Source organism: Dermochelys coriacea, chromosome 1, assembly GCF_009764565.3.
Source record: "Dermochelys coriacea isolate rDerCor1 chromosome 1, rDerCor1.pri.v4, whole genome shotgun sequence".
NCBI lineage: Eukaryota > Metazoa > Chordata > Testudines > Dermochelyidae > Dermochelys > Dermochelys coriacea.
The window spans coordinates 148,002,807-148,026,765 of record NC_050068.2 but is presented as its reverse complement, the minus strand read 5'-3'; the positions used below and the strand labels follow the sequence as shown (position 1 = coordinate 148,026,765).

General features: G+C 42.4%; 1 protein-coding gene across 10 annotated transcripts in view; it reads left to right on the top strand.

Annotated features, from left to right (window-relative positions):
* DMD (dystrophin) overlaps positions 1-23,959 on the top strand; it is a 1,935,994-nt gene that overhangs the window by 1,419,031 nt on the left and 493,004 nt on the right. For all 10 annotated transcript variants that reach the window (XM_043505382.1, XM_043505371.1, XM_043505378.1 and 7 more), the window contains one exon: positions 15,337-15,454. In XM_043505382.1, coding sequence (XP_043361317.1) covers positions 15,337-15,454 — 118 coding nt within the window. The remainder of the gene's footprint in view (positions 1-15,336; positions 15,455-23,959) is intronic.

Genomic DNA, 23,959 nt, shown 5'->3' with positions numbered 1-23,959 from the left:
AGGCCCATTCCATGATGCAATGTACTTCTCTGTTGGAGTGTCCTTGTTTGGTGAAGGCAGTGTTGAATGTGTAAAGTGTATATCCCAGACTTTCTCCTTGGAGCATATTCTGTGGTATGTGAGTGCCTGACATTAGACAACATTTGTTAGTATATTTGGGATGGTTACTGGGTCTATGGTTTGGTGATCCATGGGTTTCTTGTATGTAGTTGTCTGTAGGGTTCCATTGTTCAAGCTGAATTTAGGGTAGGTCTAAAATGCTGTATCAGCAAAGCAGCAGCTTCTTCTCCCATCAGTGTAGTTAATCCACCTCTGAGAGAGGTGGTAGCTGTGTTGATGGGAGCAGCTCTCCCGCCAACATATCACTGTCTGCATTGGGGGTTAGGTTGGTATAACTACATTGCTCAGGGGTGTGGATTTTTCACACACTAAGGGGTTTAGTTATACCAATATAAGTCTGTAATGTCAACCTGGCCTTAGTAATAGTTGGTTGCTATACACCAAAGATCACAAAAGATTCTGGTTGCCTCCAGTCCCAAGACACCAGTCATTTACTTCCAGCCATTTTATATCTTAGATCTCTTACCAAAGGCAATGATTATAGCCAATCCTGTAGTAATCTAAGTGAGGATTTATTAACTAGGAAAAAGAAATGAAAACATTATTTACAGGTTAAAGCAGGCAAATACATACAGTAACTCATCACTTAATGTCCTAGTTATGTTCTTGAAAAATGCAACTTTAAGCAAAATGATGTTAAGTGAATCCAATTTCTCATAAGAATTAATGTAAATGTGGGGAGGGGCTAGGTTCCAGGGATAATTTTTTTGCCAGACAAAAAACATTATATACATGTACAAGTTTTAAATAATTTTAAACAAGCAATTTAATACTGCACTCACCAATGATGAATGTGAAGATTCGTTGAGGCAGGGGTGTAGCCGGGTCAGGGCATGGGGGCTTGCCCACTCTGCCTGCCAGGCATTCCAGCCCCCTTGTTGAAGTTGATTGTATTGTCCAGGAAGTTGATACTAGTGTGGGAGCATAATCAGTTCCATCAGCCCTATTGCTTGGCAAGGGGAAAATCATGGCTTCAAAATATTAAATAGTCACCAGTGAGGAAGATGATACTTTGGCTGTTCCAGCTAGTGAGGCCTGCCAAGGCAGCTTTTGAATAGACAGAGCCCTAAATGGGCATAAAGTGTTTTCTTATTATTATTACATTGAAATCAGAGAGGAACTAGTGTGTTTTCTGATACCATTTTGGTTGTATTGACCTCAGTCAGTTTAGCAAAGCTGTTAGATAATTTTTGTAGCCCCTTTGAGGGAAAACTGTAAGTCTATTAACATGGAAGAGTTTAATTTCTGCAACAAAATGTTCCTTTTTTAAAGGAAAACTCTGAAGAGTTAAATTAATAAGTTGCATTACTATGTCATTTTATTTTTAAATTGACAGTATATGTAAATGAAGATCTTTTTCTCTAAGATTCTGTTTCTGCTCAGTGAAAATAAAACAAATACAAATTGTGCTGGGGTGGAATAATTTAACAGAGCCTATTTTGTTATGCAGATGCACTGTAGGTGTTACAGATTTATATTTTCTGAGATTGTTAGGAAGTTTTCTCCAAAGCCTGCTAATTACAGTTTTCATAGGTATGTGCATAACATGTGTGAGATTTAGAGGATCATCCACTTGTGAGCAGGTTCGAAACACCACTGAAAGGTTTCTGTTTAAGTTCTTAAAGGAAATTATCGGTTTGGTCAGATTTCATTTAGAACATTGTACAAGTTAAAGGACAGATAACCAAACCTCTTCCTCAGTAACCTCTTTAATTGAATTCTGAATTACCCAAGCAAAGAACTTCATCATGAGTATACAAAAGTGAGTAGATTCATAAAGAAGGGAACAAATTTCCCCCACTACCTTCTAACAGTTATTGTATAGAAATATCAGGGGAGGGGAGAGTGGTGTTACAGAGTCCAGTGAATAAAGATTTCACATATTTAGTAAGAGTATAAATAAATGGCAGCAACTATATTAATTATTCAACCCAGGAATTGCGCACACCCTTTACCATGAGTTGGCCTTGAACTGATATGGACATTAACAAAATGGTACCTCTATTTCCTGTTTGATCAAAAGGGCCTCCCTAAATTTCTATACTGCTACATACCTCATCCCATGGCCTATTCACTTCTGGCCCTGTTCTTGAGTCTACTTATATATTACAGCGATGGGTGCTATATAAGTCTGTAAAGTAGACAGTAGATGTGGCCCCAAGATGTGGCATTACTGCTGAGGACCCTTCAATAAAGTTATGACATGTGTTAATTCAGTTTTATGCCACATAATTCATAGAACAACAGGATTGGAAGGGACCTCAGGAGGTCATCTAGTCCAACCCCCTGCTCAAAGCAGGACCAATCCCCAATTTTTGCCCCAGATCCCTAAATGGTCCCCTCAAGGATTGAACTCACAACCCTGGGTTTAGCAGGCCAATGCTCAACCCACTGAGCTATCCCTCCCCCCCACTGATTATGATCAGTTACCTCAGTAGATTCATCCTGTTATCTCTGGAGTCAGCATTACTTACTCAGAAAATATCCTGCATACGTTAACTGAAGAACTTTCCTCATTTGTATCTAACTTTGTTTTAGAGCTGTATAAACCACAGTTTTTACCCTAATAAAATATGAGAGAAAAATCTAGTTGAAAGATGGCTTGTTTCTTTCATTGTATTGGGAAAATATATCTTCAAGAGTGTAGCATGTGCAGTCACATTTCTCTTAGCCATGGCTGTGCTGCATACCAAAGCTTGATGGCACTTGTCATCTATTTGCCTCAGTGGCCAATATTTCTACATCCTTTTGGTCTAAATCTCCAGACACAGAGTAAGCTGTTGCTCCATTTGTCCAGATCTACTGTTTTATGTCAGTATCTCTGGTAAGAGACCTCAGCTGTGTCCTTTTGATTTTCTTTGCTAGTCTAGGAAAGCACAGTAATGTTGAACCGAGTATCATGGAAAATCCACACAGAATGAATGATGCAGTGTAGCTGCCGGTTGTATCCACCAACCAACCTATTGGAAAACAAATAATTTTTAATTCTGTTGATTCCAGTAAACTTATATGAGCGTAACACAATGGTGAGAAGAGGCTTATAATCTCTGTAAAGAGAACCTCAGAATCAATCACAACCTACTAAAGCATGGTAAAGCTAACCACTTATGGCTCTGTCCATTGACTTAACTGTTTGATGTCCAGCGTGAGGTGAAGAAAATCCATTTGCAGTGTGAGAGAAAAATTCCTTTCAGACCCAAGTGGTAATCAGCTGTAGCTATGCCGAGATAAATGCTTCAGACTTGGTACTACCAGTACTGCTATGTAAACAAATACTTTAATTTAGTAATGCTGCCATAAAGGGAAACCAGAAGCATAGCTGAAAGAGTAGATAGATTTCAGAATTCACACAATTTATTTCATATATGTAAGCAGAGTCAGGATGAGCTCCAACCTGACATCTGGTGGTGAGTTGTGGCAAGTTGTGGAAAAGAACTTCAGGGGCTGATCTCATTTGCATAGGCACACCCACCCCGCCTAGCATGAGCCAATAGCTGCCCAAATGGTCACTTTGGCTGCTGTGGGATCCCCAGTTTCTCTGTTATTGGGGCAGGAAGAATAAATTGTTATTATCCTGATTATGTGAATCAAGGACAGTGGAACTGTACTTGGCCTTTTGTTATGGTGGAGGGACTCACCATCAACTAAGTAGCACTCGTTAAGCAAGGGACACGGGTTCCAAAACTCAGTGAATGGAGAGAGGCTGGGGACAGGCTAAGATCAAGTGTCAGTAGTCTCTTGGCCTATCAAAGGCCATGTTCAAGTGTCTTGATGTTCTTGGTCTTTTGGCCTCAAGATGAAAACCTTGTCTGTGTCTCTTGGAATCTGAAGTAAAAATTATTATCTAAGTTATACCTGGTGATATAGGCCCCCCTGGTGAGGGCCTTACATGCTAATTGCACTTCCTCCTCTCTCCACTGTGGAATATCAGAGCTAATTTTGATTCCATTAGCAATCTAGTTACAGGATGCTGAGCTCAATTCACTCGGGCCAGTGGTGCACCAGCACTGAGGCTCCCCTACTACAAGTTGAAATCACAAAAGAGCTAAACTTACTAAGAGCTGAAATTACTGAGTATTGTGTTAAGTAGTGGGGGAGCCTGAAGATATATTGCAGAGCAGTTCGCGGGATGGCTGGAGTGGGACAGTGAGCAGAGCAGAGCAGCTCTTGGAGCAGAGTAGTTCCCGGGGACAGCTGGAGCGGCTCATGGGGGCGGCTGGCAGAGTGGAGCGATTTGTGGGATGGCTGGTGGAGCGAAGCGGAGCCCCATGGAGAAGTGGGGCAATCGGCTTTGAACCACGTAAGGTGGTCCTTAACCTCCCCCCCATCTCCACCCAGGTTGGGAGGTAAAACTCTGCAGATAAACTTTCAAACTCTGGTGCTGCACTGACCAGGGACAGAGACTTTTGGGTTATTGGACTTTTGGGACTTTGGGTGACTTTGGGTTGCTGGACTCAAGAACCAAAGGGAAAGGACATGCCCCAATTTGCTTGGGGTGGGTTTTTTGCTCATAGGTTGTGTTATGAATCCTGTTGGTGGTGTTTCCCCAACATAATGCCACATTGTTTCTCTCTGTTATTAAAAGGCTTTTGCTACACTCAGACTCTGGGCTTGTGAGCGGGGAAGTATTGCTTCTTAGAGGCGCTCAGTGGGGGTGGTATATATTTGTCCCAGGTCACTGGGTGGGGGCTCGAGCCGGTTTTGCATTATGTTATTGGAATGGAACCCCTAGAAACTGAACCCAGCCCTTGTTGCTGCCAACTCTGATGGGCAGAAGGGTTACATATACATTTCAACATATAAGCTTGTAGTTTTTTAGAGTCAAATCATTTAAAACCCAGTGAACTTTTTATAGCATTGTCTTAACTGCCACAAATCCAGCTGGTACTTGCATTCACTAAATTTCTTCCTTTCAGTTTTTTTTTTCAATTCCTTTTTCAGCTGATTTATACTACTTGCTTCAGTGGCTGATTTTAGCAATTTGTTCCATATTTCAACCACCCTTTGGTGTAAAGAAACCATAAAATTTAGGGGCTTGAAAATTGGATTTCTCTTTTGAGCAATCACTGTCCATCAATGTGGAAAATGTGTTAAAAGTCTGTAGGGCCACTTTTTATCAAAACAGAGATGTTTGCTGTTTGAATCACATCTGTATATTATTGTGGTGCTACCACAGGCTATTATGATTAAATTCATAAAACTACTTTTCTGAAAAAAGAGATTTCAATGTTGGGGCCCAGTTCTGTAGCCTTTGAAATCAATGGCCTGATTAACCACTGTATTACTCCATCTTAACAATATTTGTTTTCAAATATAGGGCCCAATCTACACATAGTTCTGGTTAATTTACTGGAGCAACTCATATGAATTAAAGGTTTATAGGTTTAAGACTATAAACTGTGAGAAGTACAGTGACCATCAGGATTATAGCAGAAGGCAGTAGTCAAGATAACAAAAAAAATGTTTCATCACATTTTAAAGGGTCAGATTCCCGTCTGTACACCACACAGCAGATACGTTTCAATCCCTATTTGTAATTTTCACTGATTAAATTGAGTTGTGTAACCCTTCCAATGCCACATGCTTCTTCACATGACAATACATTAAGAGATAGGATAGTAGACAACATAAGATCCTACAGTTATCTTTGTGCTGAATTAACACAGTAGATTTGTTTAAGCATCAGGTATCAAATTATACATAAAACAGAAATAAATTCCTATCAAACAATCTAAATTAATTTCAGAATTTTTAATTATTATTTTGCATTTATATTGTAGTAGCTGCTAGAGATCAACCAAGGGTCCTGTTGTGTGAGGTGATGTACAAACATGTAACAAATGACAGTCATATTCACATTAAACATTTGCAAATTCCATTCTGTTGCCAAGATGTTATACTAACTAAGGAGCTAATCTTTTCATATTCAGATTTAAAAATACAGTTTGCATAGTTTTGTATATTTTAAATAGTGTGTGTAGAGTATACTGGGTGAATGGAGGGTGTGAAAAAATTAAATGAGCAAAGCTCTGTGTATTTGGAAATACAGAAATGCAATATCTATCACTATCCAGTGAACAGCTGGACTCCTTGTTTGTGCCATGGATGGCTAAAAAACATTTTGTCGGTTTCTATGTACAGGACTGATTTCTATTTTATTTAATTTCCTTTGAGAATCCTGATATAATGGTATCCTAATACTTTATGGTATTTCCATTATTAATAACAAATGGCATTTGTTTTGTTGAGTTGCCATTTTGAGGCCACAGTTTATGGTCAGTTGCACCTGCTGTCACCATCAGGATGACACTATTAATGAGTTTTACTTGTCTAGGCTATTGTAACAATATATTTTAATGTTTGAAATGAAGAAATTCAGTTATACAGTTGTATGTCTGTAAAGATTGCTTAGTTTCACTTTGAGATCCAGTTTTATTATATTGAATGTTTTCTACTTATGACCTGGGTTTGAAGAGTTCCTCTGAACATTTCAAAACACCTGTTGCTCCTGATTTAGATTTCTGAAAGTTGTGTATTGTCAGAAGACAATTGGAAATTGTCTGATCAACTATTTTCCATCTTAAACTATTGTTTAGATGGAATACCTGTCCCCAATCCAAACACTTCTTTCAAACATGTGGGGGAGTGACAATCTATTCAACCAGTCAAAAACCTTTACATGAGTTTTGTAATGTTCCATATCAGCAAAGCTGAAGCCTAAGTGTCTGCTGTGTTCCTTCTTGCTAAAGATTCTGTTGCAGCTGCTGCTGCTCAGGTTTACACCCTTCTCTAATCATTTTTCTCAGCTGTTCTGACTGTTGCATTTACTCACCTGCACTTGTCATCATCTCTATTTAAAAAAAAACCCAAGTGGATGTGTTAATCTTTTTCAGCATTCAACAGGGCTTGCCTAAATCAGAGGGAACATCTTAGAATAAATTGATTGTGGAAGGCTTTGAGTCAGATTGCAACATTTCATGAAAAAACCTATAAGTATAGACCAAAACTGAGGAAAAACTATAAGTTTCCTTCAGTTCAGGGAGTTTTCCTCAGATCATTCTGGGGATGAAATCACATTTGCACATGTACATGCATACACCTTTCCTGTCACTGCGCAAAAAGCTGGGGGTTGAACCTTGTAAAGGTACATGGATTGTTTCTTTAAAAGTCTGTCAGGAAGTTAGGCAGGAAGTGGCTGAAGAACGTACTAGGCAGAATCTACACATTGAAGCAGAGAGAGAGGGGAAGGTAGTGTAACAGATAATAGTTTCCTCCTTACTCAGAGAAAGTTCTCAGAGTCAGAAGAAAGGGACTCTTCCTGTGATTTTATACTCCTATCACCTCCTAGGAGTATAGAATCTGAAGATTCATGTTCTGTACTGGAGTCGGGACTTCAGGACCTCTCTCTGGTTCTTTGGAAAAATACAGGCTAATTCATTTGGAGGAACATCTTCTGAAACCCACACATTCAATGGCAAGGAGAAAGAATTGCTCAAACAAAGGCCCAGATCATATCTCCCACAGAAAGGAGTGATGCTAGAAAGAGAAACAGTGCCAATATTCTCAGAGGCCCTGATTCAGGAAAGCACTTAAGCATCAGGTCCATCAGACAGCGCTTAAGTACATGCTTAAGTTTCATTGACTGTATTTTTGTATTCAACGTGATTTGGAGCCCACTGTAGTATAACTGTCTTGCTTTTTGCTGGCAACCAAACATTTGTATAAATGCTACATGGGTTTCTTTCTTGTTCTGTGGGCAGACTTTAAGGCACTGTTACTTAATCTCTGGATTTGGAGAGATATGCTGCTTGTAAGCATCCTTTTTGCAGCTCTCATGGTGTCCTCTGGTCTGACTATTCCTGCTTTCAACTAAAGTGAGAAAAGAGCTCTCTTTGCTGTCCAGTACACGAGGTAGTGTGAAGAACACAGACATGCATTGTGGAGGTGGCTCTGAGCCATTTCTGGCAGGGGATGTCAATCATTTGATTACTTTTTCCAAACAGTTTTCAGGTTGAGGAAAAGCTAGGGAAGAGAAATAACTCTTGCCTTTCAAAAGCCAGGAAAGGCAAGGAGGGACAGAGGATATTTAATCGGATGAAGATGGAATGCTACATGATGATGTCTGTTTTGTGTTGTTCCATCTACACAGTCCATACTGGTGATGTGTGTGTGACGCAAACATTGATATACAGCATCAGAACATAACACTGATTATTTTGTGGTGTTATATAACATTTTATTGGTTGCTTGGCCCTCCAGCTCTGCCAGACTGAGTACTACTACTTCAGAAGCACATAATTATATAGAGCGGTGTTAAGAAACAAAGTCCAAGAAACAAAGCTCATATGCTTGAGTGCTGTCAGAGACTTCTTGTAAAAAAAAAAAATTTTTTCTCTCTGAATTATGTAAACTGCCCATCTTAACCAATGTTTAGTTGGCACCTGTGCCCCGGTAAACAATGTAATCAACATATGAATGGGCATAATGCCATCCAAACACACAGGCATGAATGTAGGCCGCCAAAGCCCATAGATTGTAAAAGAGCCTCCAATATGGTAGTTAAGGGCAAAAATCCGAGATAGACGTACCGTGCACTTTTGCTATACAGATATGTGACTTAGTTAAAGAATTAATCAATTACTAAAGAGATGTGTAGCTATTTGAACAGAACAAAACCCAACTCCATGTATTTTGCTTTTGACATATGTTACTGAGTGAGCTGCACGTCTCATCAGTACCTGGTCTTGTCACGTGTTAGGCATCTAGCTGTCACCTGAACTGGGAATGTAGTCACACAATTCTCCTACTCTTAGACCGGGCCCTGGGTTGCAGTCCCCTGGTATTAATCATGTTTGCCTCCGCGGGTCTGACTTAGGCCAAGACCCTGCAGTTCTGTTCCCTCCGGGGCAATTACAATGCTAAGCAGTGACCTAATAAACTTCTAAAAGAAATGTATCATTTATTTAGAAGAAAAGCATTCCAGAAAAAAAATCATTAAAACAATCAACCTGGTTATATGCATGTCTTGCTTACTAAGTATCTAACCATCTCTCACATGGGAACTCTAGAAGGACTAATTCCCTATAAGAGAAATGAAGTCGGTGAGGCGATATCTTTTATAGAGCTAACTTCTGTTGGTGGAAGATGCACACTTTTGAGCTAAACAGTGCTCTTTTCTCTGTCATCTTGACTCCTTGTTAGAGCTCCTTGTTAGACAATAGCCTGGAGAGCACCTGACAACTCAACTCCCCTTCTCAGGGATCAAATCACTTTTACGCCATTTATAGCCCTTTTGATTTCCAAGTTCATCAAACTTGGCAAAACAAGCTTGCATTTTCCTTGGAGACAGGAGGTAAGATCCTTGAAACTAATAGTTTTTCCCATGGTCTTCCAAGAGTATGCTTGATGTTTTCTGATCTGGGAAGCTGTTGTGTGTTGCCTTCCTGTTTATTATTCCGACACACCCTGGTTCTCTAACAACACAATAACTTCCCCTTACAGACCTGGCCACATACAATGTTCATAAATTTTTTACATATCAGTATGCATTACACTGTTATGTACCGGCTCCCTTCTGTCACAATATGGAATTTACAGTAGCTTATTATGATAGCTATGATTACTTTCTGTGAACAATTCTAGACTAGATTCTCAAGGTCACGCTTCCAGGGTTTTATATCTGTGCTTGAGGCCTCCTTAAATGATCACAACTACCAGCTACTTTTTTGCTACATACATTGTAAGGTATCGAGACTGACAAATTATTATAAGACATATGGAATCTTACATTGGTCTTCCCTGTTCACAAAGACTGCATGACATTTCTGTTGAATAGACCTAAAATATTAAGAAGTGAAGGGATTTTTTTTACTAAAGATCTTCCCCTCATAGAATAGTCCTATATAATTTCATAAGAATGAAAGCCAATGCAAATTTTATATGGCTAAACTGCAAATTATTGTAAAACCTATCAATTGTACAAAATTATATCCTTTCTATAGCTTTATTACAGGGATGTAAGTCTCTACTAAATTCTATAGGGTAGTTCAAAAAAATCTAGAGAATGATTATAACTTTCCATTACATTCTGTAGGCCCTTCCTTTAGGAGTTGTTATGAATAATATTGGATATTTTTCCTCATGTAAAGTGCCGCAACAGTATTGCATGTTTGGCTTTTTTGTTTGTTTGGTGTTTTTATTTTTTTGACCAAAGTTTACTTATTTCAGGTAGCAAAGATTTTTTTCTGCTTTAAATCAGACTGACACAAAATATTGGCCTTCACGTTTTCTTCTAAATCTCTCTGAATAACATGTTGGTCATGCAGGGATAAGATCTGTTTCCCACATCAAGCAAGACTCTGTAGTCTTGGTGGAGGGTAACTCCATGAGGGCTAGTGGCTGGAAGTCACTTCCACAAAATCATTTCCTCCCCACATCTTCTTGGACAGGCTATGGAGGATTAGCAGAGCCACTTTGTGGTGATACTCAGGCAGCAGGTAGTACCACACAGTTCCTTCAGCACTCGGCCTCTTTGGGGCGGGGGCGACTTGTAGATCTAGTAAGTAGTAGGTCCACTTTCATCTCCACAGCCCTTCCCACTGCAAATTCAAGTATAAAAGAGCCCTTGTGTAACATATGCTTGCTATCCATAGAACTCACTACTATAGATATTACTGAACCAAAGGGTAACCTTTTCATTGGGACTTAGGACTTGGCTGCACTTGCAAGTTACAGCTCAATAAAGGAGCCCCGGGCGCACTAGCTCACTACCCGTCCACATTGGCAAGGCACGTAGAACGCTCTAACTCCGCGGCTAGAGCGCTGCTGGTACTCCATCTCTGTGAGTGGAATAATGTATGCTGCGCCCCCGCTGGAGCATCGCGGCGCCAGTGTGGATGCCTTGGTCCTAAAATGTGCTCTGATTGGCCTCCAGAAGTGTCCCACAATGCCTGTGCTAGCCACTCTGGTCATCACTTTGAACTCTACTGCCCTGCCCTCAGGTGACCAACTGTCAGACCCGCCCTTTAAATTCTCTGTGAATTTTGAAAATCCCCTTTCTGTTTGCTCAGCCCAGCATGGAGTGCTCTCAGTGAATCTTTCCAAGTGACCATACCTCCACGCGCTAGGCGATCCCCAGGATGGAGCAATGGCGAGGTGCTGGACCTCATCAGTGTTTGTGGGAGAGGAAGCTGTCCAGTCCCAGCTGTGCTCCAGCCATAGGAATTACGATACCTTCAGGCAGATATCTAGGGACATGATGAAAAGGGGCCATGACCGGGATGCACTGCAGTGCAGGGTTAAAGTGAAGGAGCTGCGGAATGCCTACCGCAAAACCTGCGAGGCAAACAGCTGCTCCGGTGATGCCCCAGTGACCTGCCGTTTCTACAAAGAGCTGGATGCGATACTTGAGGGTGACCCCACCTTGACTCTGAGGACCACCATGGACAGCTCAGAGCCCAGTTCAACAAGCTGGGAGGAGGAGCAAAGCGGGAGCGAGGGTGCTGAGGAAGACACGCTGGAATCCCGAGATGCAGGCAGCCAGGAGCTGTTCTCAAGCCAGGAGGAAGGTAGCCAGTCGCCACGGCTGGTGCTTGGGGAAGGACAAACACCAGAGGAGGTTCCTGGTAAGCGACTTTTATTTTGGGAAGGAAGTTATTCGGTGCGGGCTCTTGGGGTGAGAAGGGTTAGGGCAGCATGCATGCCTAGATGCAGAATAAAGCGTTGATGTGCTCTCTCACATTGTGGTAATCGGCCTCAGTGATCTCTTCAAAGGTCTCATCCAGAACTTGGGCAATCCGCTTGCGCAGGTTTCTCAAGAGAGCCACTGTGTTCCTTGTCCCAGTAAGGCTAACTTGTCCACGCCACTGTGCTGTGAGGGGCGGGGTGCACTGTTCCCTCTAAGCTGTGTGTGTGTGTGCGTGCGCACACAGCTCCTAAACCCTGCACGCTTAACAGTTTGCACAGAAGAAATTTTCTGCGCATACGACCTGTCAAAAATTAGAGGGAACATTGGCAGGGGGACCATTGCTGCGCACTGGCAAACTGCTTATGGGGCAGGGCAGAATCCGCATTGCAGTAGAAGACCTTCTCTTGCTTCCCAGGTTACCCTCAGCAGTGAGATATCTTCCAGTCTGATGAACTCCTGTGGAAAAAGTGGGGACAGTGTTCAGTATAGGGGCCCCCTGCTGTTTTTTGCTCTCCCCAAGGCACAGAAACCCAAAGGACAGTACAGCTGTGAAACAATCAGTTACACATGACCCTGTGCTTTACTCACATTTTTGGGGCTCCTGTGGGTTATGTGTGCTTGCTTTGGGATGGGAAAATGATTCTATTGTGTAGACTGTGCTTGCCCTTAAGTAAACGGTAATCATTGCTCTGTCTGGTCTGAACAATGCTGCCTCTGTTAAGTGTTGCATTTTGCCTTTACAGATGCAACCTTGAGAGCTCAGCCATCTGTGTTATCACCGGCCGAAAGATTCCAAAGAATCGGAAAGAGGTTACGTAGAAGCAAGGAAAACATGTTGTATGAAGTAATGCAGCATTCAAGTAATGAAAATGGAAAAGTGCAGGAGTGGCAGACCAGTGAAAGGAGGATCCACCAGCAGAATGAGGCGCGTCAGCGCAAAAACGCGGTGCTCCAGCAGCAAAGCATGGATCGGGTGATAAGCATAATGTAGCGCCAGGCAGACTCGATCCAGGTGCTCGTAGCCATTAAGGTGGAGCACTACCATGCCCGACCCACCTCAACAGCCCTTGTCCCAAAACTTTCCCTTGTGTCCCCATGTCACCTCCAACCCACTTTCCCCAACATCCCCGTTTTTACCACCACCAGCTGCCTCCAACACCCGTAGCTTCACCACCCAGCCCTGAAAATTATGACCCTTACCCTCTGCCCCATCACCATGCAGTATAGCCATCCTGAAGTGCAGCACTCATTGCACAGCACTCCAGACAGGAAGGCTAAGTATGATAACAGGACATATGCAAATCTGTGATTGTACCGTTCCCCACCCCGCCCCTTTGCCCTTTCTGTTTCCCAAGCAGTTGTGTTTCTTTTCAATAAATGGATTTTTTGGCTTTGAAAACATTCTTTATTATTGCATAAAGTAAAAGATACCTTAGCCCAGGAAAGAAACAGGCACTGCATATCAGCGTAGCAAACACAGATTCCTACTAACATTGGAACCACTGCACTTCACTCCCGTGCAGGGCACCAGACATTACTGGTGGCTTTCAGCCACAAATTGCTCCCTCAAGGCATCCCTAATCCTTGCAGCCCTGCACTGGGCCCCTCTAATAGCCCTGCTCTCTGGCTGTTCAGCTTCAGCCTTCAGGTGTTGAACGTCCGAGTTCCATGTCTGAGTGAATCGTTCACCCTTCTCTTCACAAATGTTATGGAGGGAACAGCACACGGATATAACCGTGGGGATGCTGTCATCGGCCAGGTCCAACTTCCCATACAGAGAGTGCCAGCGGCCCTTTAAACAGCCAAAAGCACACTCCACAGACATTCTGCACAAGCTCAGCCTGTTGTTGAATTGCTCCTTGCTGCTGTCGAGGCTCCCTGTGTAGGGTTTCATGAGCCACAGCATTAAAGGGTAAGCAGGGTCTCCAAGGATCACAATGCGCATTTTGGCTTCCCCTACGGTGATCTTCTGGTCTGGGAAAAAAGTCCCGGCTTGCAGCTTCCCGAATAGGCCAGTGTTCCGAAAGATGGGTGCATCATGCACTTTTCCAGGCCAGCCTGCGTTATTGTCAATGAAATGCCCCAGTGATCCACAAGCACCTGGAGAACCATAGAGAAATACCCCTTCCAATTAACATACTCGGAGGCTAGGTAGGCTGGTGCCAGAATTGGAATACGTGTGCTATCTATCGCCCCTCCACAGTTAGGGAAACCCATTTGTGCAAAGCCATCCACAATGTCATGCACGTTACCCAGAGTCACAGTTCTTCTGAGCAGGATGCGATTAATGGCCCTGCAAACTTGCAACAACACAGTTCCAACGGTCGACTTCCCCACTCCAAACTGGTTAGTGACCGATCGGTAGCTGTCTGGAGTTGCCAGCTTCCAGATTCCAATAGCCACCCACTTTTCCACAGTCAGGGCAGCTCTCAATCTCGTGTCCTTGTGCCGCAGGGTGGGGGCGAGCTCCTCACACAGTCCCATGAAAGTGGCTTTTCTCATCCGAAAGTTCTGCAGCCACTGCTCATCATCCCAGACTTGCATGACGATGTGATCCCACCACTCAGTGCTTGTTTCCCAAGCCCAAAAGCGGTGTTCCACAGTGGTGGGCATGTCCATGAATGTCACAAGCAAACTCGTGTCATATGCGTTACTCCAGTCGATATCATCGTCGGAGCCCTCACTGTCACTTTGGATCATAAGGCATAACTCAATTCCCAAACGTGACATGCTGGTGAGACTCATCAGCATACTCCTCAGCAGTTCAGGCTCCATTCCCGCAGACCAAAAGGGAAGACAGAGCACACAGTACAAAAAATGTTGAAAGATGGCGCCAAATGTGTACGGAAACACAGGGATTGCTGAGATCAAACCAATGCATCACAGGGTGTTGGGACAGCACCCAGAATGCCCCGCACCCGCTGCTCCCTTCCCACAAGCCACAGCGCCAGAATGGGAAGAGGTGCTCTGTGGGATAGCTGCCCATAATCCACTGCTCCAAATGCTGCTGCAAGTGCCACAAATGTGGCCATGCCAGTGCACTTCTTCCTGTCTATGTGGACAGACTGCAGTGCTTTCCCTACTGCGCTCTCCAAAGGTGTGTTTAACTCAAAGCGCTCTACATCTGCAAGTGTAGCCATGCCCTTATGCTCCTTATTTAATCACTTTTGACAATTTTACCCAAAGAATTTAGTGGAATTCACAAAAAAGGAGTAGACATTTTTATGAATAATGAGAATATCATTATCCTCCGGTAAGAATAATTAAGATAAAAATATATAAAGGTTCATAATTCAGGACAAAAAAATAAACAATTACCACTTTCCTGTGGTGAGGAATACATTTTTAGGTATGTAATTGTATAATATTCTAGTATGTGGTTTGAGCCATTCCACTATAATTTCCAGAAGAGGCTATTGGACCAGGTTGAACACTGGTATAGAAAAGTATTCCTATGACAGTGAAATACAGCTATAAGTGGCTTGGAGCTACTCTCAATTTTATGTGTATACTTTCTTTTGTACAACTAGGCAACACTACAGGAATTGGAACAAAGGCGTCCCCAACTGGAGGAGCTAATAACTGCAGCACAGAATCTAAAAAACAAGACCGGCAATCAAGAGGCCAGAAAAATCATTACTGATAGCAGTAAGTGGTGATTTTGCTACAATATAACTCTCCAGGCAAGAAATATAGAGGATGTTATAATAACTTTTAAGCACAGTATTTTTCAAAGTATGTTTGCCATGAGAAGTGGAAATTATCTATTTTTATTTGTAAGGTAATTTTCATTTGAGTGAGGATTTTACACTAGGATTAGATGCACCCTTTCAGAGAAAAAGAGTCCCTATAACCTTCACAAAAAACTTACACTGAGCCTCTCTAGAAAGTTTGATTACTCCTCTGCCCCCATTATCTTCTATGTATACATGCATGCTTTCCATGATAATCCACCAAAAAAGTGGTACAGATAGTTGGTGCAGGATAGTAAGGGGGCATCCCTCGCTCCATATTATGTTGATTATAGATTCATAGATACTAAGGTCAGAAGGGACCATTCTGATCATCTAGTCCGACCTCCTGCACAGCGCAGGCCACAGAATCTCACCCACCCACTCCTATGAAAAACCTCACCCATGTCTGAGCTATTGAAGTCCTTAAATCATGGTTTAAAGACTTCAAGGAGCAGAGAAGCCTCCCTCAAGTCACCCATGCCCCATGCTACAGAGGAAGGCGAAAAACCTCCAGGGCCTCTCCAATCTGCCCTGGAGGAAAATTCCTTCCCGACCCCAAATATGGCAATCAGCTAAACCCTGAGCATATGGGCAAGATTCACCAGCCAGATACTACAGAAAATTCTTTCCTGGGTTTCTCAGATCCCATCCATCTAATATCCCATCTCAGGGGATTTGGCCTATTTACCCTGAATATTTAAAGATCAATTACTTACCAAAATCCCATTATCCCATCATCCCATCTCCTCCATAAACTTATCAAGTAGAATCTTAAAACCAGATAGATCTTTTGCCCCCACTGCTTCCCTTGGAAGGCTATTCCAAAACTTCACTCCTCTGATGGTTAAAAACCTTCGTCTGATTTCAAGTCTAAACTTCCTGGTGGCCAGTTTATACCCATTTGTTCTTGTGTCCACATTGGTGCTGAGCTGAAATAATTCCTCTCCCTCTCCTGTATTTATCCCTCTGATATATTTATGGAGAGCAATCATATCTCCCCTCAACCTTCTTTTAGTTAGGCTAAACAAGTCAAGCTCCTTGAGTCTCCTTTCATAAGACAAGTTTTCCATTCCTCGGATCATCCTAGTAGCCCTTCTCTGTACCTGCTCCAATTTGAATTCATCCTTTTTAAACATGGGAGACCAGAACTGCACACAGTATTCTAGGTGAGGTCTCACCAGTGCCTTGTATAATGGTACTAAAGCTTATGTTCAAATAAATTATGTTGCATACCAGTCCCTAAATCTGGTCCTCTTATTTGGAGTAGCACCTAGAGACTCCATTTAGGGATTTGTGGCACCTTAGAGACTATTGTTAGTCTCTAAGATGCCACAAATCCTCCTTTTCTTTTTGCAGATACAGACTAACACGGCTGCTACTCTGAAACCTCTCATTTAGGGATTGAGGCCCCATTTGCTAGGTGTGGTACAAAACACTAATGGTATTATGTAAATAATTTTCACATACTTCCTGTTCTGGCTGAGACCTGAAGCACAGTAGTGTTGTGAGAGAGCCTGTTTTCATATTTGCATCCTGAGCAGAAGGTGTTAGCATCAGAAATCTTCTGAAGGAATATGTTCTCATGAGAGATTCTCCCTAGCAGAGTCCCATTTCAGATAATTCAGATAAAGTTTGCATAAGAACCTGAACTTGTTGAGTGCTTGTTCATACCAATTGTATGTAGTTCTCCTATCACTAGCTTATACTAAGGTTTCATTAAGTATGTATATATATACTCTATAGATATATAGAGTATACTGAAGAAATGTGTAATGGTTATAGTCTCTTCTTGAAATGCAACCATTAACGTGAATTGTATGTGTGCCTAGAGTCCTTTCTATGGTAAAACTGAACTTCCAGAGAAATGTCATGACAAATGAAAGGTGAGTATATGTTGAGGATAAAAAAAAATACCCCATCATAAACCATTACAAACTTTATTATTACTACAAATACTGCAACAATAATTACATGTATGTATCTTTTTACATGAGACTTGATGAATATTTTATTTGATTTTGATCTATATGGGTGTCCTAACCCTACTAGCAAAAAGAAAAGGAGTACTTGTGGCATCTTAGAGTCTAACAAATTTATTTGAACATAAGCTTTTGTGAGCTACAGCTCACTTCATCGGATGCATTCCAACCCTACTACTTTCAGTTGGACTTTGAATGTATATAAAGTTGTATATAAAAAAAACAAAAAAAGATTTTATCATGCTTAAATTAGGTAATATTTTATTTAGTAGACAGAGAGATCATAAATGCAGCTGTCTTCCTGCTCTGTTGGATACGTAATCTGTCATCACATGGTATCTGCCACAGTTTAATTATTATTTTATTTTGTTAATGAAAATATTTGAATGTACCTGAATATCCATATCACTGGAATTACTGTTCAATGATTCTTCATTTTTTCCCTCCTAATTAGAGGAGATGTTCTCAGAACCTTTTTGATCCAGTCTTCTGAGGCACCAGACTGGATTCATGAAAGGGTTATCATGGTTAGATATTTTCTGTTTGTAGAATTTTAACTACTAAATAGTATTCAGAAGAGTTTTTTATCTATTTTTGAATTTTAAAGAGTGGATCAAATGATAAATAATTCAGATGTAATATTTTAAGAAAAATGCTACTAGACATATGAAGATGTCAGTATGTGACATTTTGAGTTACCTTTTCTTAATATATGCTAACAATGGGAAATTATCATTATTGCACAAATATTTTCCTGTATATTGACATTTTCCTTACATTAAAAATATTAAGGGTCCTCTGTTAGGTCTAATTCCTGAAGTCAGCCTTCTTGTTGGGGATAATCGGATATTTGCTTCCTTCTAAGAGTTCTGTGGAGAAACCCCTAACCCACACAGAGATCACTGGAGGAGCAGGGCCTAAATAAACCTAATTAAAGATTTCAGGCTTTGATTTCAGGCTTTTTGGATATTTTCTACATTTTCATATATATTGATTTCAATTATAACAGAATACGAAGTGAACACTTTATATTTATACAAATATTTGCACCGTAAAAAACAAAAGAAATAGTATTTTTCAGTTCAACTAATACAAGTACTGTGGTGCAATCTGTTTATCATTAAAGTCAAACTTACAAATGTAGAATTATTTTCAAAAATAAAACAATGTAAAACTTTTAAAGCCTACAAGTCCACTCTGTCCTATTTCTTATTCAGCCAATCACTCAGACACACAAGTTTATTTACATTTGCAGGAGATAATGCTGCCCATTTCTTGTTCACATTGTCACCTGAAAGTGAGAACCGGTGTTCTCGTGGCACTGTTGTAACTGGTGTCACAAGCTATTTACATGCTAGATGCACTAAAGATTCATATGTCCTTTCATGCTTCAGCCACATTCCAGAAGATGTGTCCATGCTGATGGCAGGTTCTGCTAAATAACAGTCCAAAGCAGAGTGGACTGACACATGTTCATTTTCATCATCTAGTCAGATCCCATCAGCAGAAGGTTTATTTTTTTAAATTTATTTTTTTGGTGGTTCGGGTTCTGTAGTTTCCTTATCGGAGTGTTGCTCTTTTAAGACTTCTGAAAGCATGCTCCACACCTCATTCCTCTCAGATTTTGGAAGGCATTTCAGATTCTTAAACCTTAGGCCAAGTGCTGTACCTGTCTTTAGAAATTTCACATTGGTACTTTCTTTGTGTTTAGTCAAATTTGCAGTGAAAGTGTTCTTAAAATGAACATGTGCTGGGTCATCATCTGAGATAGCTGTGACATGAAATATATGGCAGAATGCGGGTAAATAGAGCCAGAGACATACAATTCTCCCCCAAGGAGTTCAGTCACAAATTTAATTAAGACTTTTTTTTTTTAACGAGCATCATCAACATGGAAGCATGTCTTCTGGAATGGTGGCTAAAGCATGAAGGGGCATACAAATGTTTAGCATATCTGACACGTAAATATCTTGCAATACTGGCTACAAAAGTGCCATATGAATGCCTGCTCTCACTTTCTGGTGACTCTGTAAATAAGAAGTGGGCAGCATTATCCCCTGTAAATGTAAACAAACTTGTTTGTCTTAGCGATTGGCTGAACAAGAAGTAGGACTAAGTGGACTTGTAGGCTCTAAAGTTCTGTATTGTTTTGTTTTTGGGTACAATTATATAACAAAAAAAAATCTACATTTATAAGTTTCGCTTTCACAATAAAGAGATTGCACTACAGTACTTGTATTAAGTGAATTGAAAAATACTATTTCTTTTTTTTTCATTTTTATAGTGCAAATATTTGTAATCAAAAATAATATTATAAAGTGAGCAGTAAACCCTGTATTCTGTGTTGTAGGTGAAATCAATATATTTGAAAATGTAGAAAAACATCCAAAAATATTTAATGAATTTCAATTGGTATTCTATTGTTTAACAATGTGATTAAAACTGTGATTAATTGTGATTACTTTTTTTGAGTTAATCGCATGAGTTAACTCAGGATCTGCCTGAGTGTGCGTGTCCCGCACCCCCCCCACAGTTCCTTCTCAACCATCCTCGGCTGAAGATGGGACTCAGGGCAGTGCTCATCTCTTCCCTGGTTACTGTAGGAAATAAGTAGGGAAAGATGGAAATAGTTAGATAGCCATTTCCCAGCTGTCCCTTTCCTTTAGCATAGTTCGTTAGTTTCAAAAAAAAAAATTCCTCACGTTAGTCTCTCATTGAGTCTTCCCCGGCCGCTCATACTTTCATTATGCCGGGGTCTCCAGGCTTTAAGAAATGTGGCTCCTTCAAGGAGTCTATGCCGCAGTCTGACAGGCACTGACTCTGCGTTAAATGCCTTGGTGAGACACACATCCCTGCAAAGTGTCTCCACTGCACCTACTTAAAAACTAGAGCTCGCTATGACAGAGACTTGCGGTGAAAAAATGCTTATCATGGAGAAAGCTCTGCAGTCGCCTATGGAGAAGGGCAGTAAACCCTCTCCCTCATGCTCCCCTGCCAAGTCAGAACTGACCGGGAGCATGGTTTCACTCTTTCACGCAAAAAGGCAGGAAGCCCTGATGTCTCCTCTCAGAGACACTCAAAAGGATAAAGGATCTCGCGCAAGGTCTTTATCCTTGGTGCTGACAGCACTGAAAGCAGGCAACTCTGACCGTTGCAGCACTTCAGCAGGGCGTAAAAGCAGGGACCTGACTTCCCACAGCGGGAAGCTGTCCTAGCCACCGGTTCTGCCGGCACCGACAACAGACCCAGTGCCGGCAATGTGTTCCACCCTGGTGCCGATAAGAACGTCAGCACCGAGCCTGCCTGCCACCCATGGAGCAGATTCAGACCCCCTGCGGGGGTCTCACAAACATCTCACAGCTCCGACAAAAGCGAAACTAAAATCACTTGGGGCTACTGCTCACACTTCACGCTCCGCAGCACATCAGCCTAGGAAGCAGCAACAATTCCTGCATCAGCAGGATATCTCTATGGTCCCTGAGCCTAGACACTGAGCACTCACTGTTTGAACAGCAGTTCTCGCCACCTGACCTCGCTACTTTCACTGATAGTGACAATGACCTACAGCAGCAGTCAGAGTTCTCCCCACCTGAGTCTTCCCCTCCACTGGAGCCAGACACACCCCAAGACATGGTGCATCATAAGAATCAACCTCAGTTTCCCTATGTTGTCCCCCAGTGGCCAGGACACAACTTTTCCTACCCAGTGCCCTGGCCTCAGTGATACCCATGGTTGGCTCCTGCCACTGCTCTTCCTTGCGCCCCTTCTACCAGACTGCAAGTTCGTCCTACACCTATATCCCCAGTTCAGTCAACATCTAGAGCTCCTGCACCCCTTCTTGAAAAGGTGGGCTATGAACCCTTCTCAGATTTACTAGCTCCTGCCTCACCATCAGCCTCAGAGGACGCCCTCGTGTATCCACCTCCACAAAACGTGAATGACTTTAAGCAATTCCAGGAATTTTTCAAGAGAGTGGCACTCAGCCAGGACATCCCTTTGGATGAAGTCCAGGAGACACAACATAGACTCCTAAAAATCCTCCTACCCTCTGCACCCTCAAAGATCACAAACCCACAAATGAAGCCCTCCTAGAACCAGCTGATACTCTCTGGCAGACCCCTGCCTGCATCCCACCAATGTGCAAGAAAGCTGAACGTAAATACTACGTACCCGTGAAGGACGTTGATTTCTTATTTTCCCCACCCACAACCCAATTCTCTTGTGGTGGATGCAGCGACGCAGAGAACAAAGCAGCCATGCTACCAGCCCACTGCACAGGACAAGGCCCACAAATGCCTTGACCACCTGGGTCGCAAGGTTTATACCTCTTCTACTCTACAATTTAGAATTGCAAATTATTCTGTCCTTTTCGCAAGCTATGACAACTACAATAAGCTCTTTGATTTGCCTCTCATATACTGGAGGACAGGAGAGCAGACATCAAGTCGGTCCTCGTCGAAGGTCAATTGGTGTCTAGGACGGCACTACAAGAGTCTATGGACATGGCAGATACAGTAACCGACACCACTGCCACTGCAGTGGTGATGCGCCAGTCTTCCTGGCTGTGATATCCGATATTCCCAAAGATTTGCAGACCAAAGTGGAGGATCTTCTCTTTGACAAAGATAAACTCTTTTCCAGAAAAAACGATGAAGTCCTTCACACTATGAAAGACTCTAGAGCCACTTTGCACACATTGGGCCTATACCCATCCATCCCCAGGAGACCACGGTATCAACCTTATCAGAGGCCCTGCGCACAACAATGTTACCGACTCCAGTCCAGACCGTATGATACTGGGAAGAACTGCAACAGACCTCCTAGGTGCAGGCAAAATCAGGCACAACCAACTACTTCCCACCCATCGGGTAACAAACAACAATTTTGAAGTGCTGGTCGGGGGTCTGTGCGACCACCCCTTGACTCTGCAACCTATTGGCCCATTTGGCTACCGCCTCTAGGCTTTCCACCACAGATCATGCAGGACCACTGGGTCCTGGAAATAGTTCAGTCAGGTTACTCCATCCCTTTCTTATCTTCCCCACCCACCCTTTCACCTTCCCCATCCCTCTTCAGGGACCCCTCTCATGAACACCTTCTCCGCTTAGAGGCGGCTCATCTTCTCCACCTAGGTGCAGTCGAACATGTACCAATGCAACATCGGGGAAAAGGGTTCCACTCCAATACTTTCTGACCCAAAAGAAAGGCGGGGGATGGAGATCTATATTAGACCTACACCAACTGAATTAGTTTGTATGTGTACAAAAATTCAAGATGGTCACATTGAGCACAATAATACCCACATTGGAACAAGGGGACTGGTTTACAACCCTTGACATACAAGATGCCTATTTCCATATATCCATTCATCCAGCACACAGATGCTTCCTGCGATTCACACTCAGACACGACCACTTTCAATACAGGGTACTTCCATTCGGTCTCTCCACAGCACAATGAGTATTCTCCAAGACCCTAGCTGTAGTTGTAGCCTACCTCCACAAACACGGGATTATACTTTTCCCCTACTGAGACGATAGCCTTCAAAGCCAGCTCCTTCAACAAGACATTAAAAGAGACAAACTTTACCATCTCTCTTTTCCACAGTCTAGACTTGCAAATAAATTTCCAAAAATCCACCCTGATACCTACACAGCAGATAGAGTTCATAGGAGCTCACCTGGACTCTATTTGAACCAGAGCCTCCCTTCCACACAACAGATTCCTCACTATTACGCATCTCATACATACTATCTCTGTTCACCCCAGAATACAGGAACGGACCTGCCTACAGCTTCTTGGTCACATGGCAGCCACCCCCTTCATGGTCAAATACACCAGGCTGAACCTGAGATGCCTTCAGGGTTGGCTCAACTCCAACTACAAACCCAGCAGACACAGTTTCTGCATAACACTGACTCTGCCACCGAACATATTGGCCTCCCTACAATGGTGGACAAAACCAGAGAACCTCTGCACGGGTGTTCCCTTCCATCCACACTCCCCCATACTTATGCTTACCCCAGACGCTTCCCTGATAGATTGGGGAATGCACCTAGGTGACCACAAGGTACAGGGCTGCTGGTCCCTCTCAGAGACGCGTCTGCACATCAATCTTCTAGAACTCAGAGCTGTCAGGTACACTTGCCTTCACTTTCTTCCCTCCATAAAGAACAAGTGCATCCGAGTTCTGAGGGACAATATAGCATGTATGTTCTACATCAACAGGCAGGGGGGAGCATGATCTCACTCCCTATGCACAGAAGCCATCTGACTATGGAATTGGTGCATACAACATCACATAGAAATCACCGCTTCCTACCTGCCTGGGAGTCACAACACTGCTGCTGATACACTCAGCAGACACTTCTCTGAAGAACACGAATGGGAATTACATCCCACGATACTCCAAAAGCTCTTCTTCCACTGGGGCACTCCAT